Here is a 22,818-nt window from a genome sequence, read left to right as displayed (position 1 = left end):
TTTTGTTTTGTTTTATTTTATTTTATTTTAAATTAATTCTATTCATCTGTATTCAAAAGGTGGAGTCTTTTGGCAATAACATTCATTCCTCTCCTGCTTCCCAGCTGAGGTTCTGGAAGGTCATTCAGACATTTTCATCATATTCCTGTGTATTTTCTGCTCTCCCAAACCTCTTGGGATATATTGAGAGTTGGGAGGGGACCCTTGTTTGTCTTTTCCCACCCCGATTCCCTCACGATTAACACAGAAAGTGGGGTGAGGTTCCACACGCATGTCTCTGTCCCCACACAATGAAAGAAGCTCAGGTTTGTGGGGTAGTTCCCATGACTCTTTGTATTGTCCTACAAAAAGTCTGAGGTTCAGTTTATTAGCATTTGGAGGGACAGTCCCACTTTGATTTTTGTGCCCCAAGGGCCCTGAGGTTTACAGACAGTCCCACAAGTATCTTGGAGGTATGATTGGACATTCTAGGAACTGTCTTCTATGAGTATACGCCCAACGAAACATCTTCAAGGTACGTGTGTTGTTTGGGTGGGTGGCAGCCTAGCTTAACCTGGATATCCAGAATTTGGGAGTACATTCTGTCTTCCATAACGTTTGGGAACCTATAGAGGTTTTGATTCTATGGACTGCCCAGAACAAACATGAGTGCCCTTTGGAAAGAAAGGAAGCAATATCAGTGGTCAAGTTTCTAGTTCTGAAGTGTCTGCCCCTCCCTCCATTTCTTTTTAAGACATGGCTGTTTAATTGGGAGCATGCCACACTCCTTAACCTGCTGGTGTTTTCGTAAACCTCTGGAAGCCATATTGAGACCATTGTATTCCAAACACCCTTGAGGTAAAACCTCCTAACTGTGGGTTCACAGGGACCCCTGTTATTCCCCTTTTGCATGGTGGGAGGCAAACGAGTCACCCAGAGGTGGGAGGTTGTAGCTTCCTCAGTTAGACATCACATTTTGAGGGAGCAACAGCAGCCACCCTCAAACATTCAATGAGACAAAACATGCTGCAACGGACCTCAGCTACACAACTGTTTTGGGAGGCCGCGTACCATCAACTGCAAAAGAGAAGCGGGCGGGGGGGGGTAGAGAAAAACACAGGTGAGGTAAAGGATTTTGTACTTCCTCAAACCTTATTTTCTGGAGCTATTCCTATTTGCCAACAACAATCTGTTTTCGATTTGCTATCCCTCCTTTGTCTCGATTTTGTGGAAGCACAGAGGCCAAATTACAAGTTACACAAAATGTGTACAGTATTTGCATTTACACAGGTATGTGTTTAAATGCAAAGTGTACCAAATATCCCTCATTCTAACACACTTGTAGAGGACTGTATCAGTCAAGCCATACATTTGAATTGTGAAGGCTATAATATCCATCCATCTAACCATCGTATGAAGATATTTGAATAAGGGAATATCTACTATATACAAATCCCTCCCATTTCTACAGCACCTTAACTGTCACTTCAGTGGAATAATCCTGTTTATCTATTTTAGCCAAAAGAAAGAGGAAACTTTAAAAATGTAAGCATTTTACAGCAGAGGCAGGGAGCTACAGAGACTCTAGAGTTCCACCCACCTCATTTTCTACATTCTCTCGCCCTCCGTGGACCTCACCCTCAAAGCTGGATATTCTCAGACATTTACTTTCATTTGAGAGGGAGGCTATTTGAGCCTGTACTCTTGTCCCACACAATTCCCATTCTCTATATTATGGCATGTGCTTTTGTGGACTACAGCTTGATTCATCAGATACATAGAGGACGCAGTCCATGACAGTGTCAGCCAAAATCATGCATATCTCACTGCTTATAACAACTCCTCAGGTAGTTGTTAAGCTACCATTTTATCTGCTGTGACACTCAGATGAAGGAAGAACAGTTATATGGAATGCTACTTAGTTAAACAATCATCCAGGGATGAGACTACAGCCCCTACGTATCTGAGAGCAGTAGGATAGATCAGCAGGCACGAGGCAGGCTTTCCACAAGAGTTGACCTTGGTCTCAGAGACCCAGGTTCAAGTCTCTTCTTGGCCATGCAATTGTTTTGCTCAGTGGCCTTGGGTTGAATACTCTCAGTCTAAACCTACCTCATAAAGTTTTCATTAGGATAAAAATAGAGCAGAACAAGGTAAATCTTAGAATTGTTGTAAGAAAGATGGGAGGAAACAGTAGGAAAAAAACAATCTACCACCCTCGGTGTCTGACTCTCTCTGCCTAACAATGGAGCAGACCTGCAACTGAGAAAAAACAACACTAAATATGACATCCTACAGGGAGCTTCAAGGTGGCAGAAAGGCTTAAGGTTTGGGTCTCCTTGCCATCAAAAACACAGTAGATTGGTGAGTAAATGAGGCATGGGTTTTTAGTGATGCCATTAACAACCTGGAACAGTCTCCCTAAAGCAGCTCACTGCTTGTTTTTAGAGAGTGCCCATGAAAATGGTTTATTTTGTAGATCAATATTTGTCCAACTTCGTAAATTGTGAAATCTTCCTTCCACCTTCAAATCTGCCATCCCCGATTATTTTATTTGAAATCTGAAATAGTTCACTTTTGATTGGGAGAGGCAGGGGGAAGAAGTGGGTAAACACCGACCTACCTGCAAACCCCACCTCTTGGAGGTGGGGGGAAGGTTAGCTTTTGGCATGTAGATAGTCGTGGATAGTTTGTTATGGGAACTTTGGGGACAGTGGCACCATCCACACACACAAAAATTCCACACTACAGCACAACTCAGAGATAGACAGATGAAGGGAAGATAATAGTTGTACTACTACTGTACATGATAGGATGATGTGTCCTAAGAAAATATTAAGTATACTTAGTTCTTGTTATTTTCCAAATAAAAATATGCTACTATAATATTGAACATACTGAATATATTAGGTGCTTTCAAACAACACATGCATCTCCTGGAATCCTGATACACTCCCCATGGAAGATACCATTAGAACTGCCAGATCCTCCAGCAATTCTTGAAAGGCTGTTTTACAGAGGAGAGGAAGGATCTGTTCTCAATCATCCCTGAGTGCAGGACATGCAACAATGGGCTCAAGTTAAAGGAAGCCAGATTTCAGTTGAATATCAGGAAACACTTCCTAACTGTTAGAGCAGTACGGCAATGGAACCAATTACCTCAGGAGATGGTGAGTGCACCAACACTAGAGGCTTTCAAGAGAAATGAAAGCAGCAAGCAGCTGGTGGATATCCTTTGATTTGTTTTCTTGCTCTGAACAGGGGGTTGGACTTGATGGCCTTACAGGCCCCTTCCAACGTCATGATGCTATGATTCTATGAACTCTTAGGGAACAGCTTTGCTGCTCTGGGTGGTAGAACCGTCACTATTGCAGAGCAAGTGGGGCTTTGTCTCAGGTCACTGGAATGTAGATGGCTGAAAAATCCTCACTCAGGCATCCGTTTATTCCTTGGCATTGGTCATTCTGCCTTAACATGACTTAAACTTCCACTATTTTCCAGGAGATCATGTGGCTGTGTCTCCTTAGTCTGTGCCTCAATTCCCTCAAGCCCCAGGGTATCTCCTACATCCCCCTTTCCTTCCTGCTTCCCATCTCTCCTAGCTTGGACTAGGCTAACAGCACACATTCATGCAACGGGGCATTTAAGGAGTGGTTGTACCAGCTCCACAACCCAGTGAATGTCTGTGGCTGAGTGGGGACTTGAATCCAGGGCTCTTGGATCCTAGCTGTTAGCCTATCCACTACACCACACTGGGTATCTTGTTACTGCTACTTGCCTCTTTTATGTCTCTCATCTTATTGAAGATTAATTTAGCTGATTCCTTTTGATTTGCTTTTATCACTCTCTATTATTTCACAGTGGCTGTAAAGCTTCCCTAGATATTTCTTACAGAGGTGAGATATATATCTTGAAAAGAAATAATCATCACATAAGTGGACTGGAAGCAGTCAGAGCACAGGCGAAGCAATTTCACATTGCCTACCATGTAGCCGGTAGCTGGCCCCTTTGCAACGTCGAGTGGGACGCCGTGGATCACGGTTGCTCCGAAGGCTTCGTTGTAAGAGGGGCTGAAGTGGTCTTGAGTTGTCACTCATGCTCCGGAAAATTTGGGAAGGGAGGTTCTGGCTGAGAAGACGAAGGGAATGTATCTGGGGAAGAGGAAGGGGACAGAAAGAGGTCAAGTTTTTGTCCTGATTTTCTTCTGTCTCTTTCTGTGTGACTGTGAGCATGAATGACCTCTATGATACATAGAAATAGACACTATTGTCAGCATAGACTGGTCAATCCAGAAGGGTACAGAAGGAAAATGCCAAAAAAGTGGGCTAGGCTAAAAGAAAAATAATTTTTTGTTGCAAAGAAAACATAAAACTGTTGTGAAGTATTTAAAAGAAAGGCATAACAGCCAGGGAAACATGGAGCTGGGGGCTATCTAGAACACATTAGATTTTTGACAAGGGAAATAATATGGCACTTACAGAATTTAGAAATTAAGTACTTACAGATAAAGCATTGCTTGTCATTACTTCCTTTTTTTGCAATAACAAAAGCATAGCTAAGTTACATTATGACAGCAGCTTAATGAAGACTAAGTTCTTTCCTTTTGTGGTTTAACTGTGACTCATGTCAGTTACTTTTCTAGTTCCAGGTGTGTGCGTAGTTATGGAGTGTGTAGTTCTGAATCACAGGCCAGTAAGTTTGGGATTCTGGCCAGCAGGTTTTAGGTTCAGGTTTGTTTTTAAATAACTGAGAAGTAGCAATTTTTAAACTTTTGAATAACTAGAAAGTAAAGAGTTGCTCTCATAAATGGTAACTTACTTAACGAATTTTTTGAGAGTCTTGGAACTACAAGTGCAGTTATGACTTCTTAAAAGTATTGTTTCAAATCTGAGCAGATCAAAGGAAACCTGTCCTGCAGGAAGAAGAGCAGGACCATACCTGTACAGAGGTGATGTTGATGGGTCGGTCAACAAGGATCCAGGTGGCTGTCTCATAGCAGGGAGGGGTTGACATGGAACCTTGGTAGGTGATGAAACCAAATGTCTCTGGGTAAAGATCTTCCAGGCTCAAATCATGTAGGAGGTAAGCATCATCTGTTGGGACAGATATACACATGTGCATGTACAATAATAATACAAGAATGGACCCCTTGTGATCAGATCAAAGACCTGTCTAGTAAAGGCTTTAACCACCCTTGCCATCTTTGGTCTCTAGCATGACCAGCATTCCACCATCTCGAAATCCTACTTTGACACTTACTCTTATATGAGATCCGGGTAATCGTCTCTCTGTTTAACAGCCTGGTTAGGAAGGGGTTGGGGCTTGGTCCAACCTGCAAACAAAAATGAACCAAAGGCCTTATGCCTTGCTTCCTTATTTTTCCAGCTCACCAATTTAGATCCCTCTCTTGAAAAAACAGAGGAGGTAACAATGGACTCACATTAGCAAAGATCGAAATAACAGCCAGCCCATTGGGATTGCGTGAGGCTTCTGAGATGTTGGGGTAGAGCTCTTGGTTGTAGTGAATCAACTGCACCTACAGGTAATGATGAAAGAGAAAATCAGGTAAACAAAGACTTATACATACGTTTTTTAAAAACCTGCTTTTTGCAATTCTCAAAAGGCCTTCAGCAGCTAATCATCAGCACCCTACTTCCTGCACACACAATTTTATGTTCGTCAGCAAACCAGGTCCATCAGGTGCCATGGCAAAGTGAGGGTTTCCTGAATCCTCATCCACCAGTCTACTTACTATGCCATATTGCTGCTCTATTTGTGTGTGTATGTGTTTTCCTATCTGACTGACTGATTGACTGCTGACATAGAACATGACAAAGGGCAACATACGTTCCGATACATAAAGAAGAACATTTCAGTGAAAGCTTTTTACATCTCTTGATTCTTCTGCTCAAGCAGGCTGGCCTTGAACTTCAAGGGTACCTGCAAAATACATCAGTCTGCCTTTGTAGTTGTTAGGCCTGGTTTACACAAGACCAAAAATCACCTCAGCAGAAAAGCTCTCGCTGTCGATCTGGTGCTCAGAACCGAATCCATCTTCGCTTCCAAAGTGGAGGCGTAGCTCCTGGAGCCGATGGCTGTACAACAGCGGGCCCCCAGAGACATTAACCAGCTGCAGCGGGTCTGGACGAAAGGAGACATGCCGCCCCGTGTTGTACATGGTGCCACTGATCTGCAGAAGGATATCCGATATATCAGGACGTGCAATCTACAGTGGTGCCCCGTATATACGAAAACATCGCTGTGCGGGTAAGCAAAGCCTATTGGAACGCATTAAACTTAGTTTAATGCGTTCCAATAAGCGTGGAAACTTACCCCTCCAGCGATGTTTTCGCTCCGGCGGCCATTTTGGAGCCGCCAATCAGCTGTTCGGCGGCTCCAAAATGGCCACCAGAGGCCCCAATCGTCGCAAAGCGAGTGCGGCGATTGGGGCTGATCCGTATAGCGATCCCCAAAAAGGGATCGCTATACGGATTCTTCGTTAAACGGTGCGCTCGTTAAGCGAAGCACCACTGTATATGTATTGGTGTACCCATTTAAGAACAGTAAACTTTTAAAACCACAGATGTAGCTTTGTGTTTCCTTTGCAAACCCTGATCCTCAGATTTATGAGCTCTATTTAAGACAAACCTCAAAATTAAAGCACTTACAAATCACCTCTAAATAACTTGTTAATATTAACACTGGGTTTTTAAAAAATTCATTATGTTACTTATTGCTTTTCTTTTGGTTTTTAGTTTTGTTTTAAATCCACCTTAAAGAATAAGGCCCTAAAATGTGTGTGGGTGGAGATCAATATGCCCCCTCAAACACACATTTTAGCGCAGCTAAACATAAAATTATGGGTACATTTTCTCATTACACACAAAAAATCAAAATGTCAGTGGCTGAAGTCCAGTTGCTTAGCATAGTAAGTCACACTAGGGGAAGCCCATGGAATCGGTGGGGATTTGGTGAGTCAACTTCTCCATACATTCCATCAGTTCAAACAGACCTGCTCTAGTTGTGAGTTACCAAGGATGTTGGCAAGTTCTAGGGTCTGAGTCCTGAGTCTGAGTCTTTGTACTAAATCCTGAGTCCCAAGCCCCTGGTCCCTATTAAAAACAACCCCATAAAAAAGGGTGGGTGGACAGGCTCCAAGTCACCAGTTGAGTGTGAGTCATTGAAAAAAACCCAAATCAGATCCCTGGTGGGTCTTAAGTTTGACTTGACAGAGAGTCCTATGACTTTAGTCCCCATCCCTGAGAGCTACTACACTAAAGTTAAGTCACAACTGGAGTGGGCCCATTGGAATCAATGGAAATTACAGAAATATTGATTCACGAGACCCCTGTTTATTCAATTGGCCTACCCAGTGCAACTTACTACACTAAGCCACTGGATTTCAGCCATTACTTATGAATTATAGTCTCTTTACTCCCCATCACATTAAAACATTGTTGCTAACTTCTTTTCTGGTGATGTCTTACTCCCCAGAATACATACCTTCTTCCCACCTGTGCTTAGTCGAAGTGGAGGAAGGAAAGGGTCGAATACCATGTGGCTTGTGTTGATGTCCACAGGTGACTGGCGTTTGCCAATGGCGCACAGACTCCAAGCCGAATTCACGAGACCCCAGAAAGGGGGACCTGCAAAGAGAGCAAGAGAAGACAAGCAGGTTTTGGAACAGAGGTCTGCTGGTTTCTAGAGTAGGAGCCAAGGAAATGGCTGTGCTTATCCCTTCGGAGTTCGATTTAGGGAGAGAGGAGAAAGGGAAATAAGGAATCAAGAACAATCTCTCTCTTTCTCTTTAAGGCTAAGCCTCAAAAAAGAAAATGGAGATCTGTAGTAGTAGTAATTGCTGTCTTCCACTGCTGGGAGGCAGTGGAAGACAGGAGGGCCTGGTGTGCTCTGGTCCATGGGGTCACGAAGAGTCGGACAGGACTTAACAACTAAACAACAAAGTAGTAATCATCATCATTATTGTCATCTTCATAATCCAGAGGATGCCAGAGTTGAAGCTAAAGAAGTGGAAAAACTAACAAAATACAGAGATCTAGCAATCAAAACATCTCTCTAATGAATGAAACATACCTCATCATCATCATCATCATGGCTTTGGGAACGATATAAAGAAATTTCACACAGTATTATAAGCAGTTGCAGATTTCAGAAATAACATCAACAGAGCTACAAAATTTGGCAATATTAGGAATAGCATGTATACTACATCAATATTCAACGGATACTTAGGTTTTGGGTTAAAACTTGTATCTGTTATATAATACCAGTTAATGCTTTTGCGATTGACTGTGCCTAATATTTAATGATGATGATGATGGAGTGGCAAAGTTAGTGCACTGGTCATTATGCCAAAAAATATAACTTGCCAGCCTCCAAGAACCCGTGGAAACATCAGGCAGAGAAGGTGTCAGAAAATGAGGACATTAAGATCCTGTGGGATTTCCAGATCCAAGCTGATAGACACCTTGAACATAACACACCAGACATAGTAGTAATAGAATGAAGAAATGTCTGGATCATTGACACTGCAGTTCCAAGGGATGCCAGAGTTGAAAACAATGAACTGGAAAAACTAACAAAGTACTGTACAGAGACCTGGCAATCGAAACATCTCGCTTGTGGATGAAACACACTTCAGTGGTCCCTATAGTCATCGGGGCTTTGGGAACAATCTCAAGAAACTTCACTCAGTACTATAAGTAGTTGCAGATCTCAGAAATCACACAATCAGATCTACAAAAACGGCAATGTTAGGAAAAGCGTACTTAGTGTGCCAATATTTAACAGACACTTAGGCTTTTGGTTTAAACTTGTAAAATACCAGTAAATATTTCTGTAATATTGACTGTGCCTGGTGTTTCTGGATAACCACCACCACCACAACAACAATAATGATAATAATTAGATTGTCTTGTACTACTAGAACCTGAGAAGTCATCTAATGAAGGTGGACAGTAGAGACTGAAAACAGATAACAGAGATAAAATGTGGAGCTTGAAAACTTTACTTTTGAAAATTACAATTCCTCAAATCCCCGTCCAATGCAGCCTGGAGATTCTGGAAGTTGCTTTTCAGAAAAGTAACATTCTAATCTCTGGATAAAAGAAAGTATTTCTTCACACAACACATAGTTGGACTATGGCATTTGCCACTGCGTGATGTGATGGTTGCCAGTTTGCCTGACTATGACAGGAGATTACACAGATTCATGGCAAAGAAAGCTATCAGTGACTACCATACTGATGGCTACTGTATTTGTTGGTTCCATTACCAGAGGCAGTTTGTCTCTAACAGTTTTTGCGAACAGGACAGACTCAAGATGCTTTGCTGCCTGTGGTGAAGCAGGAACACATACATGCACTTGTCATAATGCACAGTCCAAAAATGACACTCAAATAATGTTGGTACATGAAAAATGCCACAAGCAGTGCCTGTGATCCTTTGAAACAAGAATAAAAAGACTGATAAACAAAAATATTCTGCTGTTTCCTGACCCTCTTCCCAGAGGGCAGATGTTTTACCCTGTCTAATGGTAGGGCCAGCCTTTGCTAGGGAACACAGTCACATAGGGGCTCGTACACATGTCCCATTGGCGGGCGTCTAGTTTGCCACTGGACAAACTGGGGCCACATAGGGCTGGACAAAATAGGCCTTTCACTGGATCCTGCAGGAATCTGCTTCGGTTTTCACACACACACACACACAGTGCCTCAGGACATGTGTGTGAACAAGACTGATATCAGAAGGGAAAGATACGGGTCTCTAAATCCTTATAGAATTTCTGGCCTGTCTGTTGGAATTTTGCTCAAAGCATATATGTGTATTTATATATAATAAATGGCTTGGCAGAGATGAAATTTTCACCAGGCGTTCTGTTTTGTTTTAACTAGGTGAGTATACAGTATCTTGCCTTTGTCTAGGTGTGCCTGGGTGCATGGCCGGGTTTATTATTCTCTCCATCTCTCTCTTTCTCTATGTTTTAATATGGGAGAGAAAAAGAGTATTCTACCTAGGCAGTGTGTATATATGCAATTTAGCAAAGCAATATATCTGGTCTGGGCTCTGTGGGTGTCTCTTCATCTGCCTTTGTGTGTGCTGGCTTGTTTCATTCCTCCTTCCTGTGTATTTTCAGATCCTCGTCAGTATATGTATACTTAATTGCTTTCTCCATTCTTTCGCTCAGAAGAGGGAATACATTCTCCCCGCTTTCCGTGTTTTATGCTCCCCCGGCAGAGTGATGGAGGGGACAGGGCATGGTGGTTTTTCCACCAGGTCTCCAACCTTCATGACCACGCACCCCCATGCTGTGGCCCCGTTTCCCTTCTTCTTTGCCTTCTGCTCGCTGCATCGCCAGAGCAGGCAAGGGAGATATTAAATATTAATGCAGCCTCTTGCAGTCGCTGAGCTCAACCCAGCTTTCTCCCCCCCCTCCTCCACCTCCACCTAGGATCAGCACTGCGTACAGCTGCCGGCACGGCGCAGCAGCGTTCCTTCATACCCTCCTCCTGCTGTCTCAAATCGAGAGACTACCAAGACATCCCATCGTCCTCCCGTCCACCCACCCTCTGGGACTGTACCCGAGTCGTCCCCAGCCTTCGACACAGGGGGTCAGGAGTGAGGCATAGATTTCCCCGTCTGGCATGAAAAGGGAGGAAAACGCATCTCATTTGCCATCTGGAAGCTGTGCCAACATTCTGCACCGAGGAAACCCAAAATCCTGAGCTCAGAATAAATTATGCAAATCGACTGCCATTTGCATGCATCTGTTTAACTGGTCTAGCCCATGTAGATAGCAGCACAGGGTTTTCTTTCATCACCAACATACCATACGGAAGGGCTTGGAAGTTTTGCAGGAGTCAAAGCCTGAGATGGGAAGGAGGGAGGAAGACCATATGCTAAGTTTTTTTTTAAAAAAAAAGGTGTGGGGGGGGATGAAAGGAACATATTATGATTTTATGGTGGGAACAATATATGGATAAGACCAGCGGAAGATATCCTTTGATTTGTATTCCTGGACTGAGCAGGGGGTTGGACTTGATAGCCTTATAGGCCCCTTTCAACTACATTATTCTATGACTGAGTCTATGATTCCATATCCAAAAGCACAGATGCTCTACCTTTTGAGGAAAAACATCCCAATCCTTACCCACACTGTTTTTTTCATCTTTTTTCAGCCATTGCCTGCAATCTTATAAAAGATGTTGTTACCAGAGGACTAATCACATGTTTTAAAGCATGGAAAGAATCCTCAATGAAGGATGTGTGAACCCTTTTGTCGTTCAAGGGACAAAACTGTCTGCCTCAGCTGATGGCTCTCAGCAAGCCAAACTTTCAAAATCTGAAATGTTGTTCATTTTAAGGATGTATGAAAACTTTTTTTTTCCTTTAAAGGAAGTTTAGAAAGGGTTAAGGGAAGAATGTGAGAATGTACTATGCTGAAAGTATCCTGTGTTACCAACTATCCTAGCTGAAGGACAATTCTACATCCTGCCTGTCTTTCATGTGCCTGCTTTATTCCATCCCGTTCCACACAAATCCTACGTCTTGCCATTTTCTCTCCTCATTCTGCTACACAACACCATACCCCTTTCTTGCTTTCCATCTCTCCTTCCCTATTATTCAGATTTATTTGCCATCCATCCCACTAGAGAGCCACTTTGCTAGATACAATTAAGTCTAGCACACTACTTCCTACACAATGAGGCCCGGGAAGGTTGTAGGTTTGGCATGATGTTGGCTAGATAGTTCAGTGAGTTAGGGAACAGCTTGGGAGTTCAGTTCTCCACTGTACATTCCAGAAAAGCCACCCTCTGTGGCCTCGGGCAAGCTGCACTGTCCTAAAATACCTCCAGAAGAAGTACTCTATATCTAGAAAACCATGGAAAGGGTCACCAAAAGTCAAAATTGATCTGGTGACACATATTATTGTTAACAGAAGCAGCACCATGTTCTGTTATTTGTCCCCAAGAGGATGAACAGAAATCCCTTTATTGTAGAGACATTGACAGACCTATCTTTCATGAATTTGTCTTCACTTGAATATTGAAACAACTGTTATTTGACACAGTTCTTTCCTCCCTCAATCTTGTTACTTCAGGAGCATAAGAAGCTGCCTGAAGCCAGATAAAGGTATTTATTCCCCTCCACAACAGCGTCTGAACAGGATCTTTAAATTCTTTTAACTAGACATGCAGCAAAATGCACATGGATCTGTCTGCATGCAAAGCTATGTGCTTTTCCACTGAGCTGTGGTACTTCCTCAGTCCTTCATTCCTGAACCAAAAAAGCCAATGCAGATCCAGTGACTACGAGTTCCATCGGTCCCTGGCCAACAGCATATTCTTTGTGAGGAGAACATGTTGCTTTAATGGTTAATCAATCAGTACTTGGGCTCTTACCCATAGAGTAAGTCCAATGCATTTTGCCAAGCCAAAAGACACAGACCTGGGAAAGAGCCACCTGGGTTGAGAAGATGAAGACGACAAGCAAAAAAATTGTGATATGATGCTCCCCCCCCCCATCACCACAACAAGCAGCCCTTAAGGATTTTGTACCTGGCACAAAGCTACCGTGAAGAGTCTCCTTGTAAGCCCACCAGTCCTCATAGGTCTTTGCAGGAACAAATTGCACTGGAGAGGGAGAGGGAAAGGGTTAATTAATGGGGGGGGTCACTGATGAGAAAAAAGACAACATATCTGTGTTTGCAGCCATATGCCATCTCCCCTTCCGTTCCTGCATGGATGGTGTGGCATTTATCATAATTACAGACAAAATAGTACAGAAGGTGAATGAAAGAATGAATAGAAGTTCAAAGAAAAGAAACGCCAGGGTTCAAGACAGGTTGAAGTTTCATCATCAGGTGAGAGGGAACTACTGTACTTGTAGTGGTGCTTACAAGGGAAACCACACTGCACATGCTCAGGAACCCTTTTGTCTCCACTCTCACATCCATTTCATGCAATGTGTTGCCCAGGCTCAACCCCGGCACCAAGAACCAAACAGGAGGGACTCTTAACTGGGGTAGAAGTTGGGGTGGTGGGGGTGGGGGTGGTGGAGAGGTGAGAAAGAAAGAAAGAAAATTAACCCTTGAGGAGTCACAGTGGAGAAAAAGATGCAGAGAAAGGCAGGTAGACAATGAGGAGGGGAGGCACAGAGATTCGGAAAAGGGGGACAAGACAGATAAGAGAGGGGGCATACCAATGGCGGAAAGGGGTTAAGAAAAGTTACTTGGTTTTATACAGATTAGCTAACATCAGATGATGTGCATATACGGGAAGACGAGCAGACAACAGATGTGGTGTGAGTCGATGAGATTCATAGACAGACAGACAGACAGATACCTATCCTGATTGCTTTCGTGTAACCTTAATCTTCTCAGCTATTTTATCCGGGGGAATTCCCTTTACACCAGGCAAGCCCCCCCTCTCCCCCACCCGCCCAATCCCAGGCTAATCTTTCCTCCCGCGTTGCCCCCCCCCCGTCCGCTTTCCCATTCATCTTTTTCGCTCTCTCTCATTCTTGCTCTCTCTCTCTCTTACCAGCCATACAAGTTGTTGCCAGGACTCCCCACAGGCAAAGCAACCCCCAAAGCCTGGTGCCCATCATGGTGTAGAGAGGAAAGAAGGGCAGGGAGGGGGGTCGGTGGTCTCAGAATTGGCGGCGCCCCCTCCTCAGCATCCCGCGTGGCAGATGCCCCGATCCGCAGGCTCTGGAGATTCGCTCCGGTGACCCCCCCCTTCCCCGAAAGTCCCTTCCCCTACACGCACTTCGCGATCCGGCGAGTCCCTTAAGCGCCCCTCAGACAGCCCCCCAAGCCCCTGGCCCTCTCCATTGCCTTATCTACCTATCTAATCTCTCTCCTCTCTCCCCTCCCCCCCTCTCCCTAGCTCTCCTTCCCCCATCCCTCCATCTTTTTTCCCGCCCCCTCTCCAGGGGACACCCCCCCTGCCCCCCTCCCCTCTTCTCACAAATGTTGATGAGATCGGGGAAGATGCTGACGGCGTGTTTGGGCCGAAGTAGGTGACTGGGAGGGGAATGTTCTTGGACTGCGGGGGGGGGGGGGGGAAGGATGGGAGCGAAGGGTTTGCGATATGAGAGAGAGAGAGCACTTCCAGGGGGGTAGACTCCTCCAACCAAGAGCCGACCCCCTTCCTCCGTTCTTCTCCCTGCTCCCCCTCCGATTATTATTATTAATTTTAAGAAGGGGTCCCTATAATAGAAGGAGGGGAACCCCCCCCCTTTGCTCCCTTTTGCAGCGGCTGATCACTGGAGAGGAAGAGGATGGGAAGGAAGAGGACCGCCTGGTAGGGATGAGAGTCCCTAACTTAACTTCTTTCTTTCCTGCCCGTCTCCCCTCGCTCGGCCTCTCTCTTCCTTTAGGTCTCCTGTGCGCCCCCCCCAACGCCCTCTTTCTTGCTTACCTCGCCCGTTCCCCCCCCCCCCCGCTATTCTCTCCGTATCTCCCGCTTCCTTCTACCTTTCCCGTCTTCCCCGATCTTTCCTTCTCTCCCCCCCCCGCCCCCCAGCCTCGTTCTTCCACCTTCTTTCCACCCCTTCGGTGCTTCTCCTCCGGTCTATTTTCTGCCCTCCTTCCAGCGATCCTCTTTTAACCCCTGTCTTCCCCCCCCCGTCCCGTTTTACCTTTCCCTGCCCTCGAGTCGTCCCCCTTCCCTCCCTCCTGCCCCCTTCTTCATGCTCTCTCTCTTCCTCCCTCCCTCTCCTCAACTTAGACCACCTCCCTTGCCTCCTTTTCTCCCTCCTTGCATCTCACAGCCTCGGCTTCCCTCCTCTCCTCTTTCTCCCCCCCCCCTTTCTCCACTTTTCTAAAATGCACAGATCTTCTCTCTCACTTTCCCTTCCCCACTCCCAAGGGACAAAAAGAGATGCAATTGAGAGAGGGAGGGGGGAGAAGGAGGGAGAGCTTTTTAAGGTGGATCCGAAGCAACGGGCAGGTTCTCCAAAATCCGCGGTCCTCAACTGGCACTGACTGGCACGCAGGCACGGGCACAGCGAGCTAAGCCGTTCGCCTTGCCGGCGAAGGCAGCCTACGCCGTTCACACGGCCACAGTCCTACTCGGATCATCAGGGAGTGTGCTACCGCGCATGGCAAAACAGGACGCGTGGATGGATTGGATATAGACACAGGTTCTGCAAATCAGGTGTTGCTGCTCCGTAACAACCTGATCCACACTAGCGCAAAGCAGGGGGGCTCCGACGTCAAGCCAGGGCTTGATGGGCGATGCCATTGTTGACGGGTTGGAATAGTCTGCCCCAAGCATTGGCTGCCCAAAGGTCAGGACAAAGTCCCTTTTCCTGGAGGGAGTACAACATCCAGAATCTAGATTGCAACATCTGGATCCTGGGTGTTCTTCTCTATGCCGTTTTCTCACGATCTGCTCTGACTTTTGAGGGGAGAACATGGAATAGGACGAAACTAGGGTTGCTGGCAGGCCCATCTGTATCAGGGCCTGGGGCCATGGCAGCCCAACCACTTTCCCTAGTCTCTCCTTTGGATGATATAGAACTAATCTACCACCACACTGGGGGGGGGGGGGAAGCTAGCAGATACTAAACTACCGGGAAGAACCCACTTTCTAGCAAAAGTGGGGTACCAAAGTGCAAGGAGAAATCAAATGAACAGATTGGAGGCAGCAGCTGGTTGGTTTTAACAGAGACACAGTTTAGTGTACTCTCCTAACAGTTTGGAACCAAACTGTGGACATTTATTTTTAACAAAAATAAAGAGACTGATTGGTTGAAGCAATTGTTGTCTTGGCAATGGTAGGATGATGCTCTGGGATCCAGATCATCACCCTACCACTGTTCAGTATGGATGAGTTCTGTATGTTATTATGCTAACCCTTCAGTAATATTCCAAGTGCTATCCAAGAAGATTCTTACCTACCGTATATTGTACTGCCTTTGGAGGTAATGGAGCCTTTAACACTGATTGGCTGATTTGCTGTGATGTCATCAGCAGTTTGGGAGCTGGAAAAAAAGTCAGGCTTTCAGTAACAGACTGAAGTTTTGATGGTGAAGAGAAATTACTGTCAGGCTGGGATTAAAATTTTACGCCATATGGAAGCTGAAGTCCATTTGTGTTTTTAGACCACCACTCCCAGAAATTCTATTGGAGATCCCTTGAAATTAATGGGGCTAAGACTGGTCCTATCTACCTTCCATCTTACTGATTTTCAATGGCTTCACACTACATAGACAGTATCTGATTTATGTGCCGACTAGAATAAATCCACTGAATCAATTGCTGACTAAGTCAACCCTTAAGAAAACTCCATAGAGTTAATGAATCTGTTCTAGTTGGAATGAGCAATAAGACAAAAGCCCATATGATTACAGTATATCTGGATCCAGTCTGGAGGAAGCTTTCTGTCAAGCTGCTGTAAAAAGTAGCGGTTTTAGGGGATTAGGGCATATTGGGGGATCCAGGATGTCACATATTGGTTTGAACCAGAAACATGTCGCTGTAGTTATTTTAGGTCTCATTTCCGCTATGGGGAACTCTGTGACCTTTTGCTAATGGAGGCAAAGGGCAAAATGGCTACCATTCCATGTACGGAAGCCACCTGGGTGGCTTAGGTACCAGCAACTGGGTATTCTGCACCATTCCTGGGGGCAGCAGGTGAGTTTAAGGGATGCAGGACAAACTGTGTGGCTTATACAATTCTGCCCTCTAGGTGAGAGGAATGTCTGGAAAAATGGGGAAGAATCATTGCCCTTCAGCATCTGCCATTTCAAGCAGTTGTTTTCATTCTGCCTCACGATAGAGTCGGCCCTACTTGAGACCATATCTGATTTCATATGGCTCCTTCTCTTCCTGTCTTTCTGGACAGCTGGCCATAGGGCTGTCAGGGCGACACAGAAGAGGGCTGGACATTTTACACACATGCAGGTCCTTCTCAGGGGGCAACCAGCCAAGCCTTCAACATTAAAACCCACATGGCCCTAGCTAACCAAGAGGGTGATATTCTGGCCAGCCTTCTTATTGCCCGTTGAGGCGTTCAGCTTGAAAAGGGAGGGAGATCCGAGGGGTGTTTCTGCCATGCCACCTTAAGCAGGGAAGATTCCTCGTTAGGAGGCAAAGCTTGGAGGTGTATTCAAAGGGAAGTCCCGCCCAGTGCTGCCCTTTTTGGATTGGTTATCACAAAATCAGGACTCCTGGGTCCATTGGGATTGAAGTGAAATTTAGTAGGTTATGAAAAGAGAAGGGCTGAGAGCGCCACGCAGGAGCCGTCTGTGAGGTTCTGGGGAAGGAGCTGGGGTTTATCAGTTAGGAAGAGGAAAGAAAGGGTGGGAGAAAGGAGGGCATAAAGACTGGTTCTTTTAAAAAATGAATAAAATTGCATGGGTGGGTGGGGTGGAAAGAGACCCCACTGAGAAGCGAGATTCAGAGAGGAGTTGCTCACAGCAATCCAGGATTTCTGGATTTACTGGAATCCAGGATGAGGGCTTGTAAGGCTCTGCTGAGGAGCAGGTAGGGCTTTGCATTGCCGCTTCTGGTAGAGCCCCCGCAGCTTTAACAGATGCATCACAAGCAGATGGTCAAACGGTTTATTAAGATTTCCCTTGCCCTTGACTTGGCAAACATGTTAACTCGCCCACAGATTGACTTGTAATGTTTATGCTTGACCCTTTGGTCCACCCACATGGACCAAAGTGTGCAAAATTTAATAATAATAATAATAATAATAATAATAATAATAATAATAATAATAATAATAATAATAATAATAATAATAATAATAATAATAATAATAATAATAATATGCTCTCAAATCAATTCTGACTTATGGTAACCCTTTACATGGTTTTCTAGGTAAAGGGTACTCAGAAGTGGTTTACTGTTTCCCTTCTTCCGGGGGTGCCCTGGGACTGTGCACCCCCAGAAGAAGGCCACACAGGCTGGCTCATCTCCCTAGGGGCATAAGTGAGGAACTGAACCCCAATCTCTGTTTCTGCAATCACTGAGCTATCAAGCCATCAATAACGATGATGAGCATGTTCACCTGCTAAACCAGCAGAGAAACAAGAAGTGTATTTGTAATAGTTACTTTTAAATGTCACCTCCCCTCCACTGAGCTCAAGGTGTCTCTTCTTCCTACTTTATCATCACAACAGCCCTGTGAAGTAGGTCAGGCTGAGAAAGCGTGACAGGTCCAGGTCATCCAGTGAGGTGGACTTGAGAGAAACCAGGCGGCCCATGTTCTGGTCTAATACTTTAACCACTGACATATGCTGGTTCCCTATGGAATACTCTTCCTTGTGCAGCTATCAGAGGCACAGGAGTTCTGTTGGGGGGGGGGGAATGTAAGAGGGAACAGAAGTAAATTCTGTGATGAAAAGGTGGACGCAGCAAGAAAGACGAGGTAGATTGATTTGGATGCCCAGCTCAGAAAACATGACCCCTCGGGGATACTGGGCATTGTGTTTCAAACAAGGACTTTTTCTCAGCTGTTCACAGATATATGCTTGATTCCCTGTCGCTTTGTGACTTAACACTTGATTCAGGGCCAGCCCAAGCCATTTTCTGACAAAGCAGCACCCTCATCCTCCATTCTGTCGTCTAAATCCCTGGCAACGGGACAGTGTCTGCCTCCGCAATGAAGGACACCAGAACAGTTTAGGAGGGGTCGGCTTGACCAGGTGGCGCCCACGGATCCCTCCTGTAACACCTCGACTCTGCTCCCCAACCCTCAGCATTGGCTGCCTTGATGCAGTTGCCTCGCTGCCTGACGGTAAGCTTGGCACTGACCTGCCGGCAGATACATGAACACACTCTACTATGTTTGAGATATCCCTAAGTGGTGTAGGATAAGGCCCTCAGGGTTGATGGGACTTTCTGAATAGCAGGCAACCTCTCTCTTCTCATGTAGGTTCTGTCCTCAGAATAGCTGGAAGAGAAACTGACTTTCCCCATGATCAGTATGCGGTTACAAGCTAATCCTATCATAATGCAAGGTATATAAGAGTGTTTTAGTTTTGAAATGGGTAATTAAGAGCCATTAACTTTACAAAAGCTCTGCAGCTCATTTATTTATAGGAACCAATCCAGGCACTTGAATTTTTGAACTTTTTGGGGGTGTGAGGGTGTTGGCTATAGGATGAGCACCTGCACTTTCAAATTTATCATGACAGTACTGATTGATACCAGGAAAATATGGGAAATCGTCAGCCCTGATAGAATCCTGGGAGAGTTCAATGGACTTTCATCCAAGCGCCCCTCAGTTTAAGATGCATGGGAACAAGTAAGTGGTATGTCCTACTGTGAGTGTTTCCTACATTGTACATTCCTTACAAGTAAAAACAAACCCCTAGTATATCAAATCTCTAATTCTGGCCCTATCAGCTAGCTTTCTACACACAGGAAGTCAGACGTTCTTATTGCTGCTGTCTTAAAGATAGGACAGCATCTTAAAAGCCGATTTTCCTAGTGTAGAAACAATTGCCAGTATAATGACTACTCATTTATTTCAGACTCCATTCTGATCTCTGTGTAGCTCAAGCCATGGGAAATGTAAAGATCCATTTTAAGGGCCACAGGTCAAAGGTGAATGAATAAGATACAGGCAATGGGGGAAGTCCTGTGTTTTCTTTTTTAAAAGGAGATAGGAGTTACAGTCATGAGCTAAAAATGACACCAGAGATGTGATGTGGCTATTGAAAAAGCTAATACACTCTTAAGCTGCATTAAGAGTCAGTATCACAAGGAGGAAGAATCCCATTCTACTCCACATGAAGTGCTGTGTTTTAAGAACAACACCGAGGGTCCTTCTAGATACAGCATTTGTTCTGTCCAAACACCCACATTGCACAACTGGTCTTATTGAAATTTTCCCCTACGTCCAATGTTCCTCTTACCTTTCTTTGTACGTGTTACCACCCTTCTCTCGAGACCCAATATTTTTTGTTTCATTTCACACTGACTAATTCCATTCCCCAGTTTCCTGGTGGGTATTTGCTTACTGAGGAAGCGATGTGGTGGCGCTGTGGGCTAAACCGCAGAAGCCTGTGCTGCAGGGTCAGAAGACCAGCAGTCGTAAGATTGAATCCACGCGACGTAGTGAGCTCCCATCGCTTGTCCCAGCTCCCGCCAACCTAGCGGTTCGAAAGCATGCAAATGCAAGTAGACCAATAGGGACCACCTCGGTGGGAAGGTAACAGCGTTCCGTGTCTAAGTCGCACTGGCCATGTGACCATGGAAGATTGTCTTCAGACAAACGCTGGCTCTATGGCTTGGAAACGGGGATGAGCACTGCCCCCTAGAGCCGAACACGACTGGACAAAAATTGCCAAGGGGAACCTTTACCTTTACCTTATTTGCTTACTGCAGGCATAGTCAAGGTCTGAAGGCTTGAGGCCAGTTAAAGCCCCCCGGAGCCCCCTGGGCTGTACCAGAACCAGAAACTGCAGAAAAAAGCAGATGATTTTTTTAAGGAAACAAAAAAACCCAGGAAAAATCACTGTTGTTCTGGTTTGGTTTGGACAGGTGTTGAGGGCAGGTGAGTCTAATGGGATTCCTGAGGCCCTGGAGGAGAAAGCAACTATATGGGGGGCCTTTTAAATTAATATTTATTTTATTTTATTTTTACTGAGGGGTTCTGGAAAATCCCTTCACCAATGCAAAAATGCCCCAAACTGGCCACAGAGTGGCCATTAGTAGATAGTTCCATGTTATTCTTGGATGTGTTTTTGGAGATGTATGCCATTATGGGTCTTATGGTGATAGTTTCTCCCCATCCCATTGTTAAGCTTAAAGGATGCACCCGGAAGGGAGCCCATTGAGGCAGTAGGAGGATGAGAGAGAAGCAAGAGGAAAAAGAGAGAAGGGGACTGAGGGTGGGAGAAGCATGATAAGGGACAGGTAATGAATCAATACCTGGATGTGTAGACAATTGCTACTGCAACATTACACAATATCATGATACTAATGGGCCCAGTGTATGTATGCCAGCCACAATAAATTCCATGATCTTCTGTTAAGAAGCCAAAAAAGGAGGTACAAGTAACATTGCCGTCTGAAACAGCCCGGGGGATGTCTGAAACAGAGATGACTGATGGGTGAGACTAAGATGTCTTGACTCCATTGCTCAGAGGATGTGGTTCCGTGAATTAAAAGGCCCAGGAGCAAGCGTGCCGCTCGACAGACAAAAGTGGGTTTCCTGGACATTCCAGCGGTCTAGAGACATGGCCATGTGGATTGTCTCCTGAGACAAATGGAGCTTTTTAGTGCAAAAGGATCCAACAATGCTTTACCTAAAGAATTTCAGCCCACCATGCTGGTCCATAGCCCTCTTGTCAATCAAAAAGGTGTTGTTCCTATAAAAGAATGGCTGTTATTTGGCGAAGGGAAAAAAAAACCTACCCAAATGGTGGTTTTGTTGCACTCTGGACTCCTGGATTCTCTGATAAAGGGTCCAGAGAATGAAGAAATAGGTTGGGTTTCAGGAAGTAAGAATTATTGGACACCGTGAAGAGGAGAGCAGTACAATCTGTTGTTCTGCCAGTCAGATAGGCAGCAAACCAAGACTTTTCTCAGTGGGCAGAGACCAATACGTGCCTTGATTTTCCCTTCCACGTGGAGAAGAAAACCTTAACTATGAATAAAGGAAATAACATTATTTTTCAGTGACTTCACAGAAATAGAAGAAAGTGGGATGTGGATAAGGTGAATTGCTATCACAACATTCTGGATTTGTATTTTTACATTGGGAGGCACATCATGATGTAGGCTTGATTCTGCCATGCTGCCTCCTTTCCCTCTTCCTGCTAGGAACAAGGTTTTCTGTTGTTTATTCTTTTACCTAGTAGCCTTTCCCACTCTGCATGGATCTTGCTTTTTTTTTTTTAAAAGGGGGGTTGGAGGGAGAAAAGGCTGTTAGAGGAAAACAAGGAGGCAGAAAATTAGGTTTGCTGGGGATCAAGGCCTGTGAAAGAGCAGACACAAGCTGAAAAATATAGGGAATTTCAAAGGAAGCTTCATACTTCTGGCCTTTCCTAATTCATTCTGATAATTTTCAATCTCATATACCCCAAATCTCATATATCCCAAATCTGGTGAACCTCTCCTGCATTCTTTTTCTAGGTCTAAGGAGCTTCAGGGTTGAAAAAATATGTACCCAGGGCGTGATAAGATGGGAAAATAGATCACAATTGGAACTACTTGTAGAGCAGCCTGGTGTCATGTATTTCCCAGCAATCAGACAACATACTGTACAGGGAAATGTGTTCCAGCCTGACCCCAATTTGACCTCAGACTTTTGGGGTTTGACTGGAGGAATTCTCTAGCTGCAGATGGAAGGGTAGCTTAAGACTGATCGTTCCTTTGCAACTGTCTGATCACACCCTAAGTTTGATTTCCTTCTGGACATTTTTCTTTTCTATCTTAACCACATGATAAGGTTCCTTTCACTTTTAAAAGAGGTGTGCAGCCAAGGATTCAGCTGATGCACCTTTCCCAAAAAAGCTACAAAAGCTAAAAAGGTAAAGGTTCCCCTTAACAATTTTGTCCAGTTGTGTCCGACTCTACGCGGCGGTGTTCATCTCCGACCCATGGAGCTTGCGTTTGTCTGCAGATAATCTTCTGTGGTCATGTGGCCAGCGTGACTAGACACGGAACGCCTTTTACTTTCCCACCGAGGTGGTACCTATTTATCTACTCATATTTTTGCATTTTTGCATGCTTTCAAACTGCTAGGTTGGCGGGAGCTGGGACAAGCGACAGGGGCTCACTCCGTCACGTAGATTCGATCTTACGACTACAGGTCTTTTGACCTTGCAGCACAGAGGCTTCAGCGGTTTTCT

The 22,818-nt window shown here is 45.0% G+C and overlaps 1 protein-coding gene and 1 long non-coding RNA gene across 2 annotated transcripts in view; one reads left to right on the top strand and one right to left on the bottom strand.

Annotated features, from left to right (window-relative positions):
- CA11 (carbonic anhydrase 11) lies at positions 1–14,878 on the bottom strand. The gene is made up of 9 exons (XM_020798855.3): positions 13,539–14,878; positions 12,555–12,629; positions 7,483–7,625; positions 5,984–6,169; positions 5,420–5,515; positions 5,239–5,311; positions 4,918–5,072; positions 3,965–4,130; positions 1–1,056 (listed from the first exon to the last, which is right to left on the bottom strand). The coding sequence occupies exons 1-9, from the start codon at positions 13,603–13,605 to the stop codon at positions 1,022–1,024; spliced, it is 996 nt and encodes a 331-aa protein (XP_020654514.1). The 5' UTR covers positions 13,606–14,878; the 3' UTR covers positions 1–1,021.
- Positions 13,899–22,818, top strand: part of LOC140701315 (uncharacterized) — a 12,448-nt gene continuing 3,528 nt past the window's right edge. The window contains exon 1 of the long non-coding RNA XR_012080259.2: positions 13,899–14,015. This is a non-coding gene — a long non-coding RNA (uncharacterized LOC140701315). The remainder of the gene's footprint in view (positions 14,016–22,818) is intronic.

This window comes from Pogona vitticeps, chromosome 6 (genome assembly GCF_051106095.1).
Source record: "Pogona vitticeps strain Pit_001003342236 chromosome 6, PviZW2.1, whole genome shotgun sequence".
NCBI classification, from domain to species: domain Eukaryota; kingdom Metazoa; phylum Chordata; class Lepidosauria; order Squamata; family Agamidae; genus Pogona; species Pogona vitticeps.
The sequence above is the reverse complement of the archived record's forward strand: the minus strand, read 5'-3'. Positions and strand labels throughout refer to the sequence as shown.

Bases quoted from the DNA above. Each gene is read 5' to 3' on its own strand.
- CA11 (XM_020798855.3), bottom strand. From the start codon at position 13,605: ATGATGGGCACCAGGCTTTGGGGGTTGCTTTGCCTGTGGGGAGTCCTG. The intron at 12,630-13,538 runs GTAAGAGAGAGA...CTCCCTCTCCAG, and splicing joins GGCAACAACTTGTATGGCTG to TGCAATTTGTTCCTGCAAAG. The intron at 5,073-5,238 runs GTAAGTGTCAAA...CTGTCCCAACAG, and splicing joins TACCCGGATCTCATATAAGA to ATGATGCTTACCTCCTACAT.